Genomic DNA, 20,098 nt, shown 5'->3' on the forward strand with positions numbered 1-20,098 from the left:
ACTTGTGTTCGTAGTTTACAGCTGGTGCACTCCTGGTGTCACTGACACTCAGAATGGTTTCCCTCATCAGTCTGGTGTTCCATCCTAAGAATGCCCATAAAAGGATTCAGCTCTCATATTACGACAGTCCTGAATGGACATTCCTCAGGAACAGTTCAAAGTTCTTAATTCTCATGTAGTTTCTGCTTTTCTGTATCTGTAATCGGTCCATTCTGGATATCATACATTTCTGTCTTTTTTTTAATAATTCTATAGAAAAAGTACCATAGGCAGATGTAGATCCAATACTGCTGCTTGTGTGTAAACCTTTACATTGAAAAATAACAGAGGAGGAGCAACTAATTCTGGTACAGCCAGACAGTCTGAGAACAATAATTTATTTTCTGATTTCTATGAAAGAGCTGTAGACTTCAAAAAGCAACACAACAAAGCACCAGTAGCATTAATTCAACTGGAATTTGAAATAGAACTACTGACTGTACAAAACTGGTATAAAATCAAAGGCCAGAACAGTCTGTGCAGCTGTGAGCTGTCAGCCCTTCTTATTGCCACAGTACACTCAAAGTGAGGTACAGCCCCTCCATTGTACAAACCATCTGCACTCCTGCACAGTGGAAATTGCATATTTCTGAAATTCTCAAGATTCTGGAATGGTCAAGTTTCCATGTGAGCTGGTTTTTATCTTAAAACCCTCTATTTCTGGAAGATGAACTGGTCGATGAATTCGTTCTGGTCCGCTTCGATTTTGCAGAGGGTCTCGTACTCGATCCGGTACCTGCGAGACAAACAGAGGGTCCAGGGCCCGTGTGAGGGGGTCAGAGCAGCCCCGGGAGCTGGGAGGGGAGCTGGGCTGCCTGTGTGAGTCACTGCAAGCAGCAGGTGCCTGAGTCACACAGAGCAGCTCTTTATCAGCCAGACACGAGGCTGATGCAGCTGTCAGAGTTCTGCACTGCCCCGGCCCGTGCTGCCTCTGTTCAGCCCTGAAGGCTCAGGGATGAACCTTCCCTGGGTCACTGCAGGGCCTGAAGGTAACTCCAGGCCTGTGGAATTGTTCCCATGTGCTCAGGACACACCTTTGATGCAGGTGGGGCTGGTCTGAACCAGCCAATGGTCCCACAGCACAGGCAGTCAGCCCTGTGTCCACCCTGAGCCTTCCCAGCCTGCACAACACCCCAGAGCACCGAACACAAAACTCACCTTTCCAGCTGCATCTTCTTCTCAGCTATCAAAGCCTGGAGCTGCTGCTCCTGAGCCTCTCTCTGCTTTGCAATCGACTTCAGCAGGTTCCGTGCCCCGATGGCCTGGCAGGACAGGGCAGGGATGTGTGGAGGGGTTTTGGTTAACTCCTTTAGCCCCTTCCCTCCCAGCAGGTTGACTGTGGGGCATGCCAGCCATGCCAGCAATAACAGAGGGTGAGATGCTGTGCTCCTGAGGGGTGGGTGGGAGTTTGGTGTTCCCCAAACTCGAGGAACAAAGTCAGTGACTCCTCTGGACACACAAACTGGCCCAACAGCCAGACAAACTCAGGCTACCAGAGGCCTCTCCTGCCTCTGGAGGACAAATTCTACCAAAATGGAGTGATTAACACGTTCTGTTTCTGTGCAGAAATATAGACAAGCAGGGAAAGCAGGACTGGTTCACGTGTGAGCAATGTGACACTATCATAAGTTTCATTAATTCATTATTATTGATTAATATTATCACTGATATCAATTTTAAAGGCCCAGTTAATCCCAGGGGAAGGCCAGCAGGATGCTGACAGAGAATCGTTGCTTCTGCTGTAAAGGGAGGGAGGGAGGGAGGGATAGAGAGGCTCCACACAGGACAGTGCACACGAGAAGCGAGGAATTTACTGCACAGTACCTTCATCTTCTCACTTTCTACAGCTTTGGCCAGTTGGTCAACGAGCTCAATCAAGCTGCCCACTATGTTCTGAAATTCTGCTGTTTCTGTAAAGAAAAAAATCGTCAAGTGATACCCAGAACTTCCCTAAAGAGATCGAATGCTCCTGCTTTGCCATATAGTTTTTAGACGCAGCTGTATGTTTAGCGTTTACAGTAAACAGGAAGGTTTTAGGATTCGGGCGGAATCAGATGAAAGGGGCGGGAGAAGGCCTGAGCTGCCCGGTGCCCGGCGCGGCCCGCGGCACTCACTGTCCACGAAGGCCCGGCACTGCTCGCGGAGCTGCGCCGTCTGCGCCGCCACCTCGGGCTCCAGCACCCGCAGCTTGTTCAGCTCGTCAAAGTGCAGCCCCGCCGCGCCCAGCGCCGCCTGCGCCATCGCCGGGGCAGCGAGCCGAGCCAAACCGAGCGGAACGGAGCGGGGCCTCAGCCGGCACTGCCGGGCTCGGGCTCCTCCGGCACCGCCCGGCCCGGCCCCGCCTCCGCCGGCGCTGCGCCCGCCGGGAGCCGGGGAAACTCTTCCGGGCCGGCGGCTCCCGGGCGGCCCGGGGCTGAGGGGCGGCGGCGGCGGCGGGTGAGTGAGAGAGGCCGGGCCGTGCGCGGGGCCGTGCGCGGGGCCGCGCCGCGCCGCCTCTGCTCGCTTGCCCCGCGGCCGGGGCGGACGGAGCCTGTCCCGGGGGGCTCGGGCGGAGCGGGGCCGGGGCAGGGCCGGGCAGGGCCCGCAGGCCGCTCGGTGTGACCCGGCGGTGCGGGGCCGGCTCCCGTTCTGCCCCGGTACCTCACGTTCCCCCGGGCCGTTCGGGTCGCTCTTTTTCCCGGCGGTGCTGGGCCGGGGCGGGTCCCGTTGCGGAGCCATTGTTCCGCAGCCCGTCCTGCCTCCCACGCGGGGCAGGAAGGGACGGGAAGGGATGTGGGGAGCTTTCGGTCGTGTCAAAAGGGGTAATTAAAGATCTCTGGCTGTTTTCAGCAGAGGCCTCACGGCTCCTCCGTGGCCACCTACAGGAGTTGTGCTGGCTCCTGCCTGCGCTGGCTGGGCAGGCGGTTTAGCTTCTTTGCTCGTGTTTAGCTTCGTTCTTCGGTCCGAGCAGTGAGAAACTGCCTGGGGGGACGGAACTGACCGCGAACCCTTCTGAGGAGCTCGGTCGGACAGGCTGGATTCCTGTCTCCTCACGGGTTCGGTCTGGCTGCTGTTACAAACATGCCACTGTTCTAAAAGGGGATTTTGAGGGTTTAAAACAAGGCGGGACATCGGTGACAAACAGTGGTGTACGTGGTGGGGAGTCTTGTTTATTTTCTTTTCAAATTAGAACTACGTTCACTGGTCAGGGCTCCAGGATTGATGCAGGAGAGTTTTGAATGAAAGGAGTTACCAGAAAATAGAACCTTGTGATCCATCTTTTCAGTGTTGAGGCATTTGAAGATACATTTGTGTCTCCAGTTTAAAGTCAAACCAACGTCAGCACTCAGGGGGATGCACACACACCCCAGCTGAAGGAGGGGCAGGAAGCTCTTCAGGGCATTTCAGCTGGGCTCAGAGAAAGTTGGGCTCGGCTGGGAGGCCGAGTGGGAGCTGAATTCCAGCAGAGTGTGAGCCGGGCCCTCCTGCCGGGTGTTGTTTGCACCGGGTGTTGTTTGCAGTGTTGGCTGGAGATCCAACAACAGGAAGTCAGGAGAGTTTCACGTGCCTCAGAAGTGTGACGCAGCAGTGGCTGCATCAATTGTCTGAAAAATAGCTAAATCGTGTTTCGTCAGGATGCGTGTAGTTGTGTCCTTAGGAGGTGTCTCTTCCACAGAGTGACATCCTCGTCTGTGTGTGGAGTGGCCCTGGGGCTCCGTGCTGACCGCGCTCCGTGTACTGACTGTGCTCCGTGCTGACCCCTGGCCCCACACCGTGCTGACCCCTGGCCCCACACCGTGCTGACCCCTGGCCCCTCGCCGTGCTGGCCCCGGCCCCTCGCCGTGCTGGCCCCGGCCCCTCGCCGTGCTGACCCCTGGCCCCTCGCCGCGCTGACCCCTGGCCCCTCGCCGCGCTGACCCCTGGCCCCTCGCCGCGCTGACCCCTGGCCCCTCGCCGTGCTGGCCCCGGCCCCTCGCTGTGCTGGCCCCTGGCCCCACACCGTGCTGGCCTTTCACTGTGCTGGCCCCTGGCCCCTCGCCGTGCTGGCCCCTGGCCCCACACTGCGCTGACCCCTGGCCCCTCGCCGTGCTGGCCCCTGGCCCCACACCGTGCTGGCCCCCGGCCGTGCTGACCCGCGGGTGATGCCGGCCCCTGCCCCGCCGTCCTGGCGGGCTGAGGCGTGAGGGCGGCACCACGGCGGGGCCGGCCCGGCCCACGCGCTGCAGGGTGGTCATCTACCTGCAGAAGGCCATGTCGGGGGACACGTGCCTGGGCAGCGCCCTGTGCCCGGCCGCGGGACACAAGCCCAAGGCCGGCGGGCTGAAGGGCGGCGGCCTGGGGAACAAGTACGTGCGGCTCAACGTCGGGGGCTCCCTGTACTACACCACGGTGCAGGTGCTCACCAGGCACGACACCATGCTCAAGGCCATGTTCAGCGGCAGGATGGAGGTGCTCACCGACAAGGAAGGTAAGGGTGTGGCTTTCATTGCTGACAGTTTTGTAAAACAGCTGGGGTTTGGTGGTGGTTTTACTCCGTTAAGGGTGTAGAGAATGATATATGCCAAAAATAACTGGGAGCATTAGACAGCCAAGTCCTGTTGGTGCTAGCAATCCTTTGGCTTTACAAAAATACCTGGTTTTGTTACTCAAATGAACTGGGGAAGGACTGGTCCTCTTTCCTGTGCTCACAGCTGGTGAGCAGGTTGGTGTTGGTGTTGTAAAGACTGAACAGACAGTCTGTGGGTTGTCATTTCTGTCACATCAAGCAGTGGCATTATTCAAACCACACACGCAAGGAGGGACGTGCAGTTTTCAGCTTTGAGGCTCAGAATAGCCTGCCTTGCTTTGTTGAAATTTTTTTTTTTCCCTTTTCCTGAGCAGCATGTTTCAGTTGTGGCTCATGGTACCATGGCAGCATTTAGGGATCAGTCAGGCAGTGTGTCATCTCCAGCTGGACACAGGATATTTTAAATCCCTGATACATTATAAAGGGCAGAACAGGCAATTTTGTATAAGAGCCTCAGCCTGGATGGAAAATGAGTCATGTTCTGATAGCTCCAGCTGGAGAGTCCAGCAGGAGTTTAGCTTACTTTCCTAGGTTGTTTTCTGTACCTAGATTCCAAAATAACACTTTTTTTCCTGTCTTCCACGTTATGGGAAAGGGTTTGGCACCATACTAAGCCTTGTGTGTGCGTGCATCCTACACTGCTATTGTTTGGCAGCAGTCAGACATCCTGTTTCCTTAGGGAATGTGACTTCAGGGATTTTGTAAAATTGCAAGAATTTGTCCATTTGCTGCTGTTTCCTCTGCTTCATCCCCTCTGTGCTTCCTCCTGATCTGTCTGTCCTGTTCTTTGCTCCTCTTTGGGGACTAGAACAGCTTTTCCCTCACACTGGGTTTTCTGGGCTGATCTGCCTTTTAGCATCTTCAGAACATTTCTCTCTCTTTTTAACTCCAAACAGCAGCAGCAGATGTGTTTGGAGAATTGCCAACTCCTCCTTATTAGGCCACAGAACTTATCCATATCTACTTGTTGCAGTCATTGGTGAATTCTCTTTTCTAGTCCTTCCTTGGCTCTCAGAAGTTTCTGACTGCCCAGCATCACAGTGTAGCCCTGCACTTGGGTTCCTGCAGCAATCTCAGTGCATTGTGCTGGAAGCTGAGTGTTTTTAGGTTGGGGCTTTGCTTTTGGGGTGCTGGGAAGCAGCGGGAACATCTGGGCAATACCAAGGGGGCTCCACTGTCAGGTTCTGTTCAGAACCAGCTTCAGTTTGCTCAAAGGCAGTAGAGACTTCCACTGGGTGAAATGGGAGAAGTGTCCTGAGCAGTGTCAGGAAACCTCAGTGCTGTTTAACCTCTCCAGGGAGCTTTTTCTTGCCTCTTGTGTGGAAGTGACTGAAATGTGTTGGCTCTTTTTCAGGCTGGATCCTTATAGACCGTTGTGGGAAGCACTTTGGAACAATTTTAAACTATCTCAGAGATGACACGATTGCACTTCCAAAACACAGGCAGGAGATCAAAGCCTTGATGGCAGAAGCCAAATACTATCTCATCCAGGGCTTAGTGGACATGTGCCAAGCAGCCCTGCAGGTAAGAGCAGAAGTATCCTGTGAAGTGTTTCATGGCTGTTTTGCTTATAAAATTTACTTAAGACAACTTGAGAGATTATTTCATGGCCTTAGAGATGGCACCAAGTCTGAGATGTGCAAGGCATTTTTAAAATATGAGTTAGTAAATAGGTGGTGAGGGATCTGGGGACACGGCCTGTCCTGCCCACACTTGGGTTTTGCTCTGTGTCCCTGAGGGCTGGCTCATGTTGGTGACATCCTGTTCTGCCAGGTGCTCAGTTCACAGTGGCTGATGCTCATCTGTGCAGTGGTTTGAGTTGATTAAAACTACTGCAGACTCCTCCTATCCTTTTCTTCAAGAAAGGATGTAATATTAAACCCACTTAAACCAAGTATGACTAGACCTTGTCCTGGCTATAGCTGAGGACATCCACCTGCATCCCAATATTTCAATTACTGCTGCCTTCCGGGGATAAGAAATCTGTGCTGTGATTCTGGGTTGCAGATCAAGGTAAGCTGTGTGGTTACTGTAGCAACCCAGCTCTTTTCCTGTGCATCCCAGCGTTTGGGAACATGGCTGGAGGGGCTGAAGGAGGCAGCAGCAGCAACGTCAGCTTTAGCATTCCTTTCTTATTTCCTCTCTTTCTTCTTTCATTAAAACAGGACAAGAAAGACTTGTATGAACCTGTGTGCAGCATCCCTATTATCACCTCTCCAAAAGAAGAGGAGAGACTGATAGAGTCATCAATGAAAGTAACTGCTCTTTTCAACTGTGGATTTATGCTAAGTGTATTGAAACACAGAACTTACCTATTCTTTTCTCTCGCTCCCAACAGCCTGTTGTTAAACTGCTGTATAATAGAAGCAACAATAAATACTCCTACACCAGGTATGTCCCTTCTTTTTTCCCCTCGCTTTAGTGGAAAAGTTGCTTTTTGACTGTGGGAGTGGAAGATGATGATGAATGATCTAACTTCACTTCTTTTGGTTTGTTTTGGGTTTTGACAACTATCTTGCTTTGAAAAGTAAGTAGGGCCTTACATTGCATGTCTGTCAGTAAAACTTAGGTTTTTAAATAACGTATTCATGCTGGCAGTGTGTCTGTGGTGTGCAGGATGCAGAGCACATGGCCTTCCAGCACACACTGACTCTGGACTTCTGCTGTCATCAAGCCAGAGAACTTCAGTGAAGTGGGGTTTGATCATCTCGAGCATGGATAGTTCATGTAATAGTTTGGGACATTGTGCTGTCCTTATTAATTGTGTAAGTTGACCTCTAAAGGCTGCTGTGTTTGCTTGTGGGGTCAGAGCAGTGTATTTGTATCTGAAATGGGCTATTACCCCTCTTTTCTTGGCAGCATGCGGCAGTGAGTCACTACTTATTTGTATTCTGCAGTTGGATCAGTGCTGAAAGCTGGTGGAACAGGCAGAGATGGCTGCATGAAAAGCCCTGTTCCTGCTTTTGTTGCTGTGTTTCAGTAACTCTGATGACAACCTGCTGAAGAACATTGAGCTGTTTGACAAGCTGTCCCTGCGGTTCAACGGCAGAGTGCTGTTCATCAAGGACGTGATCGGGGACGAGATCTGCTGCTGGTCCTTCTACGGGCAGGGCCGCAAGCTGGCCGAGGTGTGCTGCACCTCCATCGTCTACGCCACGGAGAAGAAGCAAACCAAGGTAATGGAGCTTCACCTGCCCGTGCTGCGGGATACAAATGGTTGTGATTAGCTTCAGGAGTCTGCAGAGCTTCTCTCACTTCAGGAGTTACCTTTGAATTTGCAGTAGTGCAGCTGAGGTTACCAGGGTCCAATGTTAAGAAACTGAGATACTGTATTCCCTTCTAGAGCAATCTAAAAGATCAGGTGAGGGAGGTGAACTGGTGGGAGTAGCCCTCCACCACAAATTTTTTACTCTTTATAATGTGTGGTTTATGGCTCGCGTGCGGGTGTGTGCTGCAGTTGCTATCCCGGCTGGCTGAGGAACAGGACACGTGCTGTGTTTGGCAGGTTGAGTTCCCTGAGGCACGGATCTATGAGGAGACACTGAACGTCCTGCTGTACGAGACACCCCGAGTCCCAGACAACTCCCTGCTGGAGGCCACGAGCCGCAGCCGCAGCCAGGCCTCGCACAGCGAGGATGAGGAGGGCCTGGAGCTGCGCGAGCGCGTGCGCCGCATCCACGTCAAGAGGTACAGCACCTACGACGACCGCCAGCTCGGCCACTAGCTGGGCTGGGCCTGCACAGCTGCAGCTCCCCTCCTGTCCCTGGCAGGAGGGGGCTCCCCTGGACAGCCTTCTTCACAGGGCGCCCTGGCCCCCTGGAAGGGCAGCGGGGATCTGTGTGCGCAGGGCAGCACTAAAGGCCGAGGCCTTGGAGAACTGAGGTGTGAGTCGTGCACCTTGTGCTTTACCTGCAGGCTGGCCCCTCCTCCTGCTGGGAGGGGGATGTGGAGCGCTGGTTCTCGCTTTGTGGTTGCTCTTTCCTATCTAGCAATTTGCCAGTTTCCCCCTTGCCGTGAGCAGCACTGCTCTTCCTGAGTCAGGTGGGACGCTTTGAAAAGCTCTTTCCAGACAGCTCTCCTTTCAGGGCCTTGTGTAATGGAACTTGCAGTTGTTAAATCAAGAGACTGAAGAGAGAACTTGAATGTGGCTGCTCTTGGCAGACCCTACACGGGATAACCCCCAGGAGAAACGTTTGGCTGGCCAGTCAACTGCACCTGTGCTCTCCCACCCCTGTCCCCAGAGCACCTGCAAAGGTTTGTGTTCCAGGACAGTGTCCTTAAAACTCACTGATTCCAAGGCAAGCTCTTCCAAAGTGGTGAGAATCAAGCCATCAGCCTCTCCATGTGAAAAATGGAATTCTCTGAAAATGTAAATGTGTAGATGATGACTTGTCCTGGGAGAAGGGGAAATGAGTATGGTGAGGGAAGAAACCTGAAGTAAGCAAACTTGAGCAGATTGTGGCACTGTTGCCCTGGTTGAAGCTTGTCACTGTGAAATCCTGTTTATATAAACAAGGGCAGTCTGGGGAATTGGTTTTTACATTCCTCCTGTGGCCTAAAAGTGCTATTTGATGTTAAATTTCTCAAGCAGCGGGGGAAAAATTGCAGTGGCTGGAGAAGTACAGGCTAAATAGTGTTTTCTAAGGCTAGAACATGTGAATTCAAGTTCTGGGTCCTGAATCCCTTCTAGAGGGTAGAATTTGAAGAGGAAAAACAGCTGTGAAAATATTGTTCTAGCATGGAGCTGCGAGAGGCTTTGGGCACAGGAGAGAGGTGACTTATACTGGATTTTAAACCGAAATAATCGCTTTTATTCTGAGTGCTTGGCTGGGTGCTGATTGTACAGGGCACTTCAGGAGGTGGGTGTCAAGTCTGCTCTGAAAATTGGGAAATTTCTGGAAATTTTCTGGAAACAGTTTCAAGTTCAGTATGAAAAGCCATTGTTGTATTTTTAAACATTTGCCTGTATGTTTGAGCTGTAGGTAGCAGTATTGCCACTGTCATGGTAATTCCTGCTGGCTGCTCACTGGAGCCAGGGATGTTTTGGATATATTCCACAGCTGCCTTTGTGTTCCCATATCAAACTTGGTCACGAAGCTCCAGATTCCACAGTGGTCAGTCCTGAACTGCTCTGACCAGTGCCAAATCCACCTGTAAAATTTAAAGAAAATTATTGCAAAACCCTGACAACAAAATGATCCCAAATTACTGCAGGGAGTTTCTAAGGAGAATTGAGATCTAGATGGTTTGGGAGTAATAGAAGCAGGGGAGGGAACAAAAAATTATTTGCACTCATATAGGTTTTTGAAAATTAAAATATTGTGGGTTAGTAAGAAAACACTAACAGACTTTTCTTGCCTTTACACGTGGCAGGATTCACTTCATTCTCCTCACATTCAGGAAGCAGCATTGCACAGGGATGCACCTGCCTTCTTGTGAAAGGCCTCTTGAAATCTCTAATAATCCTAGCAATCTCTTTTATACTTCTTTCTGTAAGTTTTTGTTTTCCTGCTGGTTATTCTGTTGTGCCAGGGAAAATACAGCTGTTGAGATTTAGTTTCAACAAAGATTTTTGTGGTATTTCTCTCTAATTCTGCTAGAGTGTGATGTGGATTTTTAAAATTTTTTCCCTCCACTGATGCTATTTAATTAGAAGGCACCAGCAGAGGCTGCAGTGATGGGGTCTTTGTGCTGCATTTAATAGATTCGAGTTATTATCTTGTGCTTTTTCTGTCTTGTAACAAAGGCTGATGCCATTTAAAAAACACATGGCACTTCTGTTTCTTGGAAAATGATTTATATTATTTTTTTCTTGTTACTATCGTAGTGAATGTTAACAGCATAAGTAAGTGATGCTGATCGCCTTGCAAAACTGTGTTTAAATGATGTTATAAGCAGAAAAATGTCATATTTGCTTTTATTTTTTCTGGGGAGGACAGGTGTGGGAAGGAATGTGTGAAAGAGAATGTCAGATCCCTGTGCTACTCCAGAGGCTTTCTGTACTCGCAGGATTCATTAACAAAATGACCCAACTCGTGAATTGTTACACTGCAAGAAGCAGAGAAAAGCCCGTGTTTTGGTTTAGTTTTCCTTTCCCTATTTCCCACAGCCAACAAGTAGTATTAATTTCTGATTTGAATTTAGATTAATTAACCTGGGAAGCAAACAGTTATGAGAACCATCTGGGTTGTGAGAATCTTTTACCAAGCGTGAAGGATCTTCTTGGTGTTTGTGGAATGTGGATCAGTAGGAACTGTCAGCAGCTACGTACAGGTTTGAAATATGTGCAGATATCCTTTCCGTTTCACTGCAGGCTCCCCTGAGCCCTGCTTGTCTGGAGCTGCTCCAGCACGGGGTGTCACTGAGTCTGCCTTGCCCCGAAATCATGCCCTGCTCCAGTCTCTGTCCCACCAGGTTCTGCTCACTTCGACTACTGGAGCTGAGATGTGACACATGCTTTGTACTCTCACCTTAATCAGTCTTCACGTAACTGAAGGCTATTAATTATTGTGACAGGAGTGTTCTAGACATTCTAGAACATGAGATTACAGCCAGTGTAGTGCAGAAGCAGCAGCAGGGAGCAGGGTGACACGGTCTAAAGGCAGCATTGGTGGGTTTGCAGTGAGCTCTCCATGGATCTCTGCTCAAATTAAGCACATATTAAGACAATACAGGTTTCTAATTGTATGTGTTTGTCTGCAAGTGGAGACTTGTACTGGCTTCCACCCGGACCATCACCAGTGGGTGCATTAACAGGAATTTGGAGTAGCCTTTGGGAGAAAAAAGAGCCTTTATGCCCCGCTTGTAGGGTGTGAATTGTAACTACATCAGCTGTCATTCTTACAGGGCTCACTGTCTCTTCACTCCTCGATTTAGTCAAAGGCCTGTGCATGCAGCAGTGCCCTGAATGAGGGAGCGAGTGGGAGCCTCTGGGTGCCAGCCGTGCCCAGCCCTGTGCCCGAGGGCTGCCCGGTGTTTCCCAAACGGAGTGCTGTGCCCTGCCAGCCCTGGGCCCTCTGCAGGGAGGGAAGGAGCCCTGGCCCGGGGCAGTGGGGCAGCAGGGGCAGAGGGGAGAGCTCTGCAGGGCTCAGCTCCGGCTGCTGCTCAGCGCCCAGACAAAAGGCACGGCTTAACCTTCACCTTGACATGCTGGTTTTTGAACAGGAGACATTTATCCTGCTGCAGTGTTCCACTCCAATGACTTTGATCTTTTGCACTTGTTGGTTAAAACAGAAAACAAGTGATGGACAGGGAGGGTGCTGCAGGGGCTGTGCTGTCACTGAGAGCTGCATTTGAACGGACATTGCTTACTGTGGCTTGGTTTGATTTTGTTCTTCTCGAGGTTTTTCATTTTCAGACAGAATTCTCTCCAGGCAATACTGGGGATACACCTGAACTGGATGGGTCTGCCCAGCAGCCCCTGCCTTGCACAACGAGGCTGTGTTCTGTGACAATCCTTGGCATTCACCTTGCAGCCACCTTCCCCGTGCTGTGGGACAGAGTCCTGTTCCTGTTCCAGCCCTGCCCTCCCTCAGGGACAGGCTCTGTTTTCTGCATGTGTGGCACTTCTCCTCATCCCATGGAACGAGTAAGACCCTCCCCTACCTCACAGGGTGGCTGACACTTAATTTGTTTATTGAGAGTAAAGGATTCTTTTGGATTTCTATGATATTTTATATCCAGAGGATAACAAATATGATTGCTGATCTTGTTTAAATTGACATTCTGTGATCAAGTTATTTTCATAGAGATTCAGTCTTTGTTTTATTTTCATGTCTAACTTTTAAGGGTCAGTTTTACAGAAAAAGTACCTAGTTAATGCAGTAATTAATCAATTATCTATTGATTAAAGTGTTTCACCAGTGCATTAAAAGGAAATAGAACACTAATTTTTAATAAAGTGTTATATTTTGTCTTCTGTGATTTTTTCTCCAAAATCATTACTTTTTATTGGTAGTGTGGGTCTGTGGAACTTTAGTTCCATGAGGCCGATGCGATCCCCACCGAGGATTTGGGGCTGGAGCTCCTGGACCGGGGCCAGCAGCAGAGCGGGGATCTGTGTCCCACCTGCTCCCTGGTCCCCCCTCTGTCCCCCCTCTGTCCCCCCTCTGTCCCCCCTCTGTCCCCCCTCTGTCCCCCCTCTGTCCCCCCTCTGTCCCCCCTCTGTCCCCCTGTCCCTCCCCTGTCCCTCCCCTGTCCCTCCCCTGTCCCCCCCTGTCCCCCCCTGTCCCCCCCTGTCCCCCCCTGTCCCCCCCTGTCCCCCTCTGTCCCCCCCGTCCCCCCTCTGTCCCCCTCTGTCCCCCCCGTCCCCCCTCTGTCCCCCTCTGTCCCCCTCTGTCCCCCTCTGTCCCCCTCTGTCCCCCCCTTGTCCCCCCCTTGTCCCCCCGGCTCCGCGCGCCTCTCCCCGCGCACAGCGCCCCCCCGCGGCCGGGCTGCGCCCCCGCCCCGCCCGCTGACGTCACGCCGCGGTGAAGATGGCGGCGGGCCCGGGTCGGGAGCTGTGAGCGCCCCGGGCCCGCCAACATGAGCTGCTCGGCGGACGCCGTGAAGGACAAGCTGCTGTGGAACGTGAAGAAGGAGGTGAGGGCGGCGGCGGGGGAGGCCCCGGGGCTGTGCGGCGGGCAGAGCTCCGGGGTCCGGCCCCGGGGGGCCGCGGGTCGCAGCGCGCGCCGCGTGGGGAACGCCCTGAGGCCCGGGCGGGGGCCGGGGCCGGGGCCGGTGCCGCTCCCGGGGCCGCTCCCGGTGCCTCGGCGGGGAGCGGGCTCGGCCGTGCGCGCCCGTCCGGGCTGGCGCCGAGGACGCGGCTGTGCCCCGGCGGGGCTGCGGGCGGTGCGGCTCCGGGAACCTCGGTGCTCGTACCCCGGGCGCACCTGGAGCCGGGATGCCGCTCGCGGACTTGTGCCGCGGCAGGAGGCTGACATCGGCTCCCTCTCCCTTTCCCGTTTGTGTTTCCCGCAGCACTCGTTTTTTATGACTTTTTCTTTAACTGGGAGCTTTAGAGGAGAAGGGGGGGAAATGGGAGGTAAGAAAGGTATTTCTAAGGTGCCCGTGGATGAGCCGAGCTGACTCCCAATGCCAGAGCACCTGTGCCCTGGGAAGGGTTAATTTGGGTGGTTGTTCTGCACACACCTGTGTGACATTGCCGGGCTGGGGCAGCCAGAGCCGTGTGTACACGAAGAGCCCGGCCCCGCACCTGACCGGAGGTGTTCGGTCACACTCGCGGCCGGGCCGGTGCCGCTTCTCCTCGCACGGCGCTCCTGGGCTGCGGGGCGGTGCTCGGCACGGCTCCGTACCCGGCACGGCTCCGTACCCGGCACGGCTCCGTACCCGGCACTGCTCGGCACGGCTCCGTACCCGGCACGGCTCCGTACCCGGCACTGCTCGGCACGGCTCCGTACCCGGCACGGCTCCGTACCCGGCACTGCTCGGCACGGCTCCGTACCCGGCACGGCTCCGTACCCGGCACTGCTCGGCACCGCTCCGTACCCGGCACTGCTCGGCACGGCTCCGTACCCGGCACGGCTCCGTACCCGGCACCGCTCCGTACCTGGCGGGCGGTGCTCGGCACTGCTCCGTACCGCGGGCGGTGCTCCTTGCCCGGGGCTCGGCAGGACGGACGGACGGACGGACGGATGGACGGATGGATGGATGGATGGATGGATGGTGTCGCGCTGGAGCGGCTCCTGCCGCAGAGCAGGGCTCCTGCCGGGGCGGGAGGAGGTGCCGGTGGTGTCCAAGGGCCATGGGCGCGTTCCAGCGGGGGCTCCCTGCGGCCACCTCTCCCCATGCACCCATATCGGATTTTGCGGGTTCGTGGCACTGGCTGTGGTGAGCCGTGTGTGTAGCTGCCGGTTATTACACAGCAGTGAAGCGGAGGTGTAATGCTTATCCCTCACAGCAGTAACAAGTTTTTTTAACAGGTACCTGCCCTCCTGCTCCTTCCCCTCTGCAGTTCACTGCTGGGGAAGCAGCAGGAGCCGTCAAAGTTCAGATGTAAAGTTGTTGTTGTGGCCAAGGTTCCTGAGCCCGACTGCCGTGTCCTGGTACTCATTAATGCTGGAATCAGAACACATCAGGTGTGGTGGGGAGCGTGGAAGGGGCAGAGCAGGGACAGACACAAGGACAGTCTCTATGGGGAGCAGCAGGACTGTGTCCCAGGATGACCCAGCCAGCAGCTGGCTCTGGGCAGGTGGTACCTGCTCAATGCTGCCACGAACATGCCACTCTGATTAGAAATTTCTGCTTGAACCAGAACCTCTGAGCTGAGGCAGTGCAAGGTTTTATTTAGAAGTGGGTGTGCTTGCTCTCCTGAGTGATGCTTAAATATATAAATAAATCTGATAAATGTTTTCCAAGTGTGAACATTGCAGTCTTGTGCTAATGCATGAGATGGAAAGTGAAATGGATTTTCATAACCCAAGCCAGCTCAAGCTGAGGAGAAGTAGTGGTGTGTAATTAAAAAATCTGAGGCTAATTTGTTTTTAAAGTCTCTAAAATGTTTTTAATTGGACTCTGGTTTTTAAATTACTTGAATAATGCTTGAAAGTGTTATTTGTACCTTCTGTGTCATCTGCATTTTTGTTTTGTCTCTGGTTTGTTTTTTCCTTCTCCCAAGTCCTCACCAATGCTCTTTTAGAGCACTTAGAGTGGGTTGGCCAGAGCTTTCCAGTCTAAAGTAACCATGAGAGCCTTTGTTGATTATAAGCAGGTTGAGGTAACACCCCTCACCTGTGCCCTCACAGACCTGTGGAAGGGCCCTGTCTGTGCTCACAGTCAGAAAATGGCTCAGGTCACAGTTGGAGACCCTGAGATGGAGATTTTATTTGTCTTCAATAATCAATTGACAAAGAGGCAGAAATTGAACACGAGCCACTGGTAACTGCCCACCGGATAATGCTGCCCTTAATGCCTGTATGTAACTTTCCCCAATAGAATTTTCAACCTCATTTTTTATCATGTGTGGCTTCATACAGCCACCTCTGCCTGCCTGCTGGGAAAACCTGACTCCGTGTCCATGTCTGTTCTCAGAGCCCTGGTCCCCTTCCCTTGTCCTTTAAACCCAGACTCTTATTTCCTGTTGAGTGATTTTCCCATAACTTCAATAGTGAAAGGAGTTCATAGGCAGTGGATTCTCTCTGTGGGCCACCAAGCCTGGTAAAATTCAGTTGTCTTTGCAAAGTATAGAACAGTTATCTCCAAAGTCATTTGGTGCAAAGTGTTTAGTTTATTTTGCCTCAGTCTCTCTCAGCTAAAACTTCTGCATTTTTCCTTTGGGAAATTTAATGCTGTTTGCTTTTCCTCAGATGGACTTTCCCATTAGTAGGGAATGTATTTTGTTGGCTCTCACAGAAAGGAAGACATGTAATGTGTTTCGAAAATGTAACTGCTGGGATTCATGCTGAGGCCGCTTGGAAGTTCACGTTTCAAGCATTTATCTCTCTCTGCAGGAAAATCTGTTGTGACAAGCAGACTCATAAAACAGGCTTTTTTCTCTGGCCATTTCCTTTTGCCTCCTGAAATGGAGGGTTTTGCCATTTCTGGATTTAAACAGTACTTCCTAGCTGTGAAACAAACAGGATAACAATAACCTTAGCAGTTCTACCCTGAACGATTTCAGGGCACTTCAGAAGCTCAATTGCTCAACTTGCAGCTGAAATGTAAGGGCTTCTGAGCAGAAGTGCAATAGTTATTGAACAGCTTTTATTACACTGCCAGTCTTTCATCGCCAGTAAGGAGTCAGTGCAGTAGGAGCTGTCAATAAAGAAGGTGAGCAGAAGCTGCCCAAGCTGAAGAAGGTATGGATGGTGGACATTAGGTTTTTTCCTTTAAGGAAAAAATGCTGTAGGCTTTAACTGTGTTCCTGGTTATTGTGGTATGTTATGAGCATTCTTCTTTACCATTTTTAAAGTTTCCTTAAATAAAATTTAAAAAAAAAATTAAACATAAAGGCATTTCTCTTGTGTATTTCTTGAGTCAAACTTAATAAATAATCCATGTATTATGGTATGGGTTCAGTGTTTGCTTCTGAAAGTTTTAGCCCTTGTAGGATGTGGGAGAAAGAGCAGTGATCCATTAGAAGATGCTGCAAATGCTGAGCAGCTTCTCTTTGAGGAGTTTGCTTTGCTTTACCTGTATAATGCTGCCACCAGGATCTTCTGTACTCCTCAGGCACGGACATCTTTACCTGGCTGGGCAGAGCTTTCCTGTCCCTGCTATCAGGGGTGGCAGAGGTGTGTCCCCAGAGCCTGGCACCTGTTCCAGGGTGAGCAGGTGTCCCCAGGGCTGCAGCTGGTTCAGGGACAGTGGCACTGAGTGGCACTGAGTGACTCATGTGCCTCTCTGTGCCACCAGGCAGGTCCGGATGAGAGCCTGGTTAGGGTGAGTGGCTCCTGAGTTCTGCAGGGGAGGCGCAGAGGGTGGATGATGTTTCCAAGGCTGGACCTGAGCCGGTGTCACAGCTGGCCCCAGCACTGCCTCCCAGCTGCACAGGCTCCTCTGCAGGCTCTGGGAGCAGCCCTCCATCCCTTCCCTGTGGGGGCAGGTGGGGATGTTTCTGTTAAAGAGATTCATTTGCAGTTTGGGCAGGTCTGCTGGTAGCTGCCAGTGGGTGTGTGTGGAGGCTTGTGCTCAAAAAGCTCCATTGTCAAGTGCCTCCCAAGAACAGACAAAGCAGCAGAATTCCCTATGAAGAGCTGTGCAATATTGCAAGGGAATTAAGGAAACAAGCAAAAAAAAAGCTTGTGTTCCATTTGATCAGAAACACTTGCTTTAGCTCCTTGCCTGGAGCATCCATGAATTACGTGGCAGTGAGGGATGACGTGGGATTGAAGAACATTGCATTCCAGCTTTTGAATCTTCTCATATCCTTGTCTATGTCTTAAAAATGTTTTCTAATAACATTCAGTCACTCTCCAGAAAATGCAGGGAGCTTGCTTGGCATCTGGTGGCAGTGGGGAACACACAGAGAGCCTGCTCTGTGTCCTTAGCTCTGGAGTCTGGGGTTTAAAGTCTCCTCAGAGACACTGGATGGTGCTGCTCTAGAAAAGTAGGATTGATTATTGAATCTGAATCACTTTTCTTTCTCAGTTTTTATACACTTAAAATTTTAGTTGATGGGGATCTAAATAACATACTGAGCTGATTGGGGTGTGCCTGGGAAATGCGTGTAGCAATGAATTGGCTGCTGAGCACTTGAGCTTTTGCTCATTGAAACTACTCCTCTTCCTTCCTGTTGTTAGGATGAGAATTCCAGTTGATGTTCTCTGGGATGCTGAGACTGATTTCATGGTGTGCAGTCCTGAAGTGATGTCTGTGATGTTGAGTTGTGTGTGCTCAGGCTGCTGTGACCCTGCCAGCGTGGTGACTGCTGCACCAGGACAGACTGTCTGCCCTCAGCCCAGTGGCACTCATTGCTTTTTGCCAGTAGTACATCAGCCCTTTCCTTGGGTGAATGAAACTGTGCCAAAGGGATTGCTGAGCACACAGGATAATCCAGATGGGAGTGCCCGTTCACGAGACCTCCTCGCACCTCTGCTTCTCCCTTCATACCCTCCTACTCCTCCACCTCCAGCTGCTTCACTGTGAGCTCCTAAGTTCTAACAGCCATGTCAGAAAAGCCACAGGAAAAAAACCAAATTGCCTGGCTCAAAGTTTATATTGTCAGGCCTCAGGTGTGAGCAGGAGCCAGGTTTTATAGAGTGCAAACGACTTGTTTTGAAATCCTCAGCTATAAAACATGTTCTACTTTCAAAACCTCTTACATGCTTCCTTTTTCCCCTCCAGGGTTTTCTTTGCGACTCACAGGGCTCCTGTTTGATAAGGAGCACAAATTCTGGAGGATCCACTTGATCCAGAATTTGGAGCGAGGCAAATGCCATGTGTTGGAAGGCTCGTGCAGCAAGTGCCAGAGCTGCAGCCTGCTGCCAGCCGGGCTGGGGGTGTAGGAGTGGGCACAGAGGCCCCAGGAGGATTTCTGGGGGAGGGGCTGTTTAATTACAGCATCCAGAATTGGTCTCACAGATGGTCCTGCTGGAGGAGGACGCCCTTCAAACCGGAGAAGGCACCTCCACAGGCAGCTGCAGAGCCCAGCTGTCAGTGGAGCACGGCACCTGCAGCTCTCCTGGTCCAGCACCAAGGGGAAAAGCCCAAAACCTTGGGACCTGTCAGTGCCATGAAGTGGTACCCAGTTAGCTCTAACTGCTGGAAGAAGAGAGTGTCTGGTTGAGTCTTCTGCCATGGTAGCACTTACTTTCATGTATTGAAAGTGAATTGGCATATGTTTAGTCAGAGTGTCATAACCCTGTAATTGTAGCTCACAAATGAGAGAAGTCAAAAATTATGGTTAATTTGTACACAGAAGAGAGCGAGCTCTCCACGGCCAGGAGGAAATGAGTGTCTGATAAATGAGTTGGTGATGAGCTGGAAACCAGTGAGGTTTCATGTGGTGTCAGGCTGAGGAAGCCATTGGGGAGAAATCACTGGCAGATGAATGGAGGGTGACTACAGCCCCTTGCCAAGAGCCTCATTGTAAGAATTGTCTGTTTCTTCTTTAATTTTTGAAAGTCAGTAATTTGCAATGATTTCCCTCTGGACCTTGACACATCTTGAACCCTGAAACCGGAAAGGAACTTTGTTTTAAATCATTAAAAAGTGTGATAAGTGTAATTTTATTTGCTACAATTGCTAAATCGTGTCTTGAAGTGAAAACTGAAGGCACTGCCTTCTCTGTAGGTACTGTAATAATTTTGTACACTGTCTGGTGCAGCAGAGCTTCGAAGGCAACATTTGTAATTGCTGTGGCATGCTCCCTGTTTCCCAGGCAGGGGGAAAGTGGCCCTAAACCTCTCTGGGAATGTGTGCCCATGTTGCTCAGGGATGCTTTTGCTTGAAAAAGAGCAGAATGGCACAAGTGGAAATGGGACATAGCTACACAAGCTGGTTTCATGAGCAGAAGAGACTGTGAAGGCCAAGGATGAATCATACAAAAAGTCTTTCACAGCTCTTCAAAAGTTATGCTGGAGAAGTTCTCTGGTGGGTACTGTGGGCACACTGAAATCTGCCTTCTATGGGGGCACACCCCTAACAGACCTGTCCTTGTTCTGCCAGAGGTTTCCTCATGCTATTATAGGCCCCTTAGGTTTGTTTGTGCTTCCCTCCCTAAATCCATTCTTCCCTGCAAAATGTGTTGTGAGGGACTTCTTTGTCTGTTGATGAGGGGGAAGGGGCAAGTGTGGTTGAAACTGAAACTCCCAAGTGCCGTGCTGGTTTTGTTGGTATTGTGCAATCATTTCTCTCTATTCATTTCAGGTAAAGCAGATCATGGAAGAAGCTGTCACCCGGAAATTTGTACACGAAGACAGCAGTCACATCATCGCCTTATGTGGTAAATGTCACGCCAAGAGCTAATGCTACCTAACCTTACTTTTCCTCTAGACATTTATTTTCTCTGCTGTCAGAGGTAAATGCAGGGATTCAGATACTAGAAATCACGGTGTTCAGGCCCATTTCAGCTCT

At 51.4% G+C, this 20,098-nt stretch overlaps 3 protein-coding genes across 8 annotated transcripts in view; 2 read left to right on the forward strand and 1 right to left on the reverse strand.

The window, feature by feature from the left end:
* Positions 1-342: 342 nt before the first annotated feature.
* Positions 343-2,374, reverse strand: IFT20 (intraflagellar transport 20). The gene is made up of 4 exons (XM_066563570.1): positions 2,154-2,374; positions 1,864-1,949; positions 1,198-1,301; positions 343-775 (listed from the first exon to the last, which is right to left on the reverse strand). Exons 1-4 carry the CDS (start codon positions 2,278-2,280, stop codon positions 694-696), a joined length of 399 nt encoding a protein of 132 aa, XP_066419667.1. The 5' UTR covers positions 2,281-2,374; the 3' UTR covers positions 343-693.
* Positions 2,375-4,124: 1,750 nt separating this feature from the next.
* Positions 4,125-12,508, forward strand: TNFAIP1 (TNF alpha induced protein 1). The gene is made up of 6 exons (XM_066563473.1): positions 4,125-4,486; positions 5,940-6,109; positions 6,751-6,840; positions 6,924-6,976; positions 7,566-7,761; positions 8,091-12,508. Exons 1-6 carry the CDS (start codon positions 4,270-4,272, stop codon positions 8,307-8,309), a joined length of 945 nt encoding a protein of 314 aa, XP_066419570.1. The 5' UTR covers positions 4,125-4,269; the 3' UTR covers positions 8,310-12,508.
* Positions 12,509-13,047: 539 nt separating this feature from the next.
* The window catches only part of SGSM2 (small G protein signaling modulator 2), a 38,729-nt gene continuing 31,678 nt past the window's right edge, over positions 13,048-20,098 (forward strand). For all 6 annotated transcript variants that reach the window (XM_066563492.1, XM_066563495.1, XM_066563494.1 and 3 more), the window contains exons 1-2: positions 13,048-13,165; positions 19,892-19,967. In XM_066563492.1, coding sequence (XP_066419589.1) covers positions 13,109-13,165; positions 19,892-19,967 — 133 coding nt within the window. In that variant the 5' untranslated portion in view covers positions 13,048-13,108. The remainder of the gene's footprint in view (positions 13,166-19,891; positions 19,968-20,098) is intronic.

This window comes from Molothrus aeneus, chromosome 20, assembly GCF_037042795.1.
Source record: "Molothrus aeneus isolate 106 chromosome 20, BPBGC_Maene_1.0, whole genome shotgun sequence".
NCBI lineage: Eukaryota > Metazoa > Chordata > Aves > Passeriformes > Icteridae > Molothrus > Molothrus aeneus.

Coding starts and splice junctions, on each gene's coding strand:
- IFT20 (XM_066563570.1), bottom strand. CDS start 2,280: ATGGCGCAGGCGGCGCTGGGCGCGGCGGGGCTGCACTTTGACGAGCTG. Junction 1,302..1,863: donor TAGAAAGTGAGAAGATGAAG/GTACTGTGCAGT, acceptor CTGTCCTGCCAG/GCCATCGGGGCACGGAACCT. Junction 776..1,197: donor AAGAAGATGCAGCTGGAAAG/GTGAGTTTTGTG, acceptor TTTGTCTCGCAG/GTACCGGATCGAGTACGAGA.
- TNFAIP1 (XM_066563473.1), top strand. CDS start 4,270: ATGTCGGGGGACACGTGCCTGGGCAGCGCCCTGTGCCCGGCCGCGGGA. Junction 6,977..7,565: donor AATAAATACTCCTACACCAG/GTATGTCCCTTC, acceptor GCTGTGTTTCAG/TAACTCTGATGACAACCTGC. Junction 7,762..8,090: donor CGGAGAAGAAGCAAACCAAG/GTAATGGAGCTT, acceptor TGTGTTTGGCAG/GTTGAGTTCCCTGAGGCACG.